The sequence below is a fragment of the Adiantum capillus-veneris genome, chromosome 14, assembly GCF_014529385.1.
Source record: "Adiantum capillus-veneris isolate H3 chromosome 14, ASM1452938v2, whole genome shotgun sequence".
Lineage (NCBI taxonomy): Eukaryota > Viridiplantae > Streptophyta > Polypodiopsida > Polypodiales > Pteridaceae > Adiantum > Adiantum capillus-veneris.
Genome location: NC_140944.1, coordinates 43179434 through 43181550, shown reverse-complemented (window position 1 = coordinate 43181550; position 2117 = coordinate 43179434). Strand labels below are relative to the sequence as shown.

Here is a 2117-nt window from a genome sequence, read left to right as displayed (position 1 = left end):
TACGCATCTCGTTGATCCTCATTTAAGGAAGTTTCCATACAATCTGTTATACTACACCGTTCATCAACATTGAACATTGTTTCTTCAGCCATAGCACCATTTTCACTTAAGGATACCAATGTTGAGTCTATTGCAGGCAACATATAATCGCAAAGCCTCTTGCCATGTTGTTTCAAAAAGCATTCTATATGAAGCAAAGCTTGATTTTTTGCCACATCAAATCGCACACTTGCATCTGAAATACGCATCCGCATAAACATAGTCCTCACAAAATTCAGTACAAAACCTATCCCAAAGAGAAGCCGGATTAAGTGGCTCATAAAAGACTAATATGATTGCAAACAGTTGTCTCAACAGCATTCCATTTTGAAAAAAAGATGCCTCTTGGAGGCAAATTGACCATTCTTCATCATCTTGCAATAATCCTCTAGCTATACATGCCTCCTTGTATGTAACATAGATGTGACCATCATACATACGCAAGTCTTCAAAACACTTACATCCCTTGCAAATATTGAGAAGCATTCATAGGTAATAAACCTCACCAGCAGTAGGGACAATATTATACATTCTTCCAATAGAAACACCTTGTTGTCGTGGAGACCATGCCTTTCAACTTTTATTCCATACCCAACCATTTGGAAAGTCAGTATATGTGAAGCTATTTGCTTCAAGATAATTTTGATTTGCAACAAACCATTATGTCAAGGCAGTTTTTCTATTTTGCTCATTATCTAGCAAATGTGATACATCATCACCATCTTGAAATGTAACCATATTCTGCAATGGAAGGTGTACTTGCCATCGTTGAATAGCTGGCCTTTCACTATGCATGTCAAAGCCAAATATTCTCCACATAGCCTCAGATGCAAAAACATAAAGTGCATTGAGATAACTCTTGATCTCATCAGTAGCTCCTTCACCATCTTGAAGAACAACAGTGGCTCGATCATGTCCCTTGTAGACATACTTATAAAGATATTTCACGGCAGTGAAATGACAGCTGAGCAAATCTCCACATTAATATGGGCTTGGTATCTTAGTGATAAGAGAGGGCTATAAGGAACAACCCAATGATTATCTAAATTGTAATTTTTAGACGTAACAAACCTTCCATCATCTCTTCTCATATACACAGGATATCCACTTTCATTTACATTTGTAGACGTAGAAAATGTTCGTAGAAACTTGAATCTACACTTACCATCAACCATACACGGAGAACGTGGATTCAAAGGACCACATGGCCCATGAACATTACAAAGACTCACTACATCAAATAATTTAGGAAACACATTCTTGTGAGGGAGCTCTGCACAAACCAACTTGTCATATCTATGGGTTTATATTCGGATGCAAGTATCAACAATATATGTGCATGAGGAAGACCTCTCTTCTGAAACTCAATCACTAAAACATGTCCAATCACCTCCCCAAATACGGCTTGCTTGATAAGTAAATGCATCATATCTTGGAACTTCTGATAAAACACTCGTACAGTCAGATCAGGACGATCAACATCACTTTGTCCAAGTAGTAATGCATCATCTATTTCCTTCCATCGTGGATTACATGTGAATGTGATGAAGAGATCCGGTTTTCCCCTACTACAAACAATTGTCATTGCATCTTGAAATAGTTGGCACATTTATCTTGGACCTCCAACAAAAGACAAAGGTAAAACAATTCTACGGCCAACATTTTGACCTTCAGCCCTCTCTAAGCCATCTCTAGCCTCAACCAATCCTTCGTACACTTCACCACGAAGTGTTTTTTGGTTATTTCGCATCCACAAAAGCAGTGACTCCTCTAGAGTACTATAAGCATCCACGACATACTGTTGTAATAGCCTACCTCCTCAAAGAAGACACTCCACAGTATCATCTCTTATTTGTAAGCGAAAGACATAATATTGCTTTTGACTCAATTTTTTTCCATCGGTAGTCTGTAAATAAAGATGCCACCCATCCTCTCCATCGGTAGTCTGTAAATAAAGATGCCACCCATCCTCTCCACTTAGAAATAATAAAACATACAATAAGGACATGTAAGCTCGATGCATACTGGAGATTATTTTCAAACCCCCGTGTCGAAAATTCACTACAATGTCGTGATAG

The 2117-nt window shown here is 38.2% G+C and overlaps 1 protein-coding gene across 1 annotated transcript; it reads right to left on the bottom strand.

The window, feature by feature from the left end:
* Positions 1 to 699: 699 nt before the first annotated feature.
* On the bottom strand, positions 700 to 1624 carry LOC147442281 (uncharacterized). The gene is made up of 3 exons (XM_086529353.1): positions 1390 to 1624; positions 1111 to 1312; positions 700 to 1003 (listed from the first exon to the last, which is right to left on the bottom strand). Exons 1-3 carry the CDS (start codon positions 1622 to 1624, stop codon positions 700 to 702), a joined length of 741 nt encoding a protein of 246 aa, XP_086385479.1.
* Positions 1625 to 2117: the final 493 nt, after the last annotated feature.

Coding starts and splice junctions, on each gene's coding strand:
- LOC147442281 (XM_086529353.1), bottom strand. CDS start 1,624: ATGACAATTGTTTGTAGTAGGGGAAAACCGGATCTCTTCATCACATTC. Junction 1,313..1,389: donor GATTGAGTTTCAGAAGAGAG/GTCTTCCTCATG, acceptor TGGTTTGTGCAG/AGCTCCCTCACAAGAATGTG. Junction 1,004..1,110: donor ATGAGAAGAGATGATGGAAG/GTTTGTTACGTC, acceptor AGATTTGCTCAG/CTGTCATTTCACTGCCGTGA.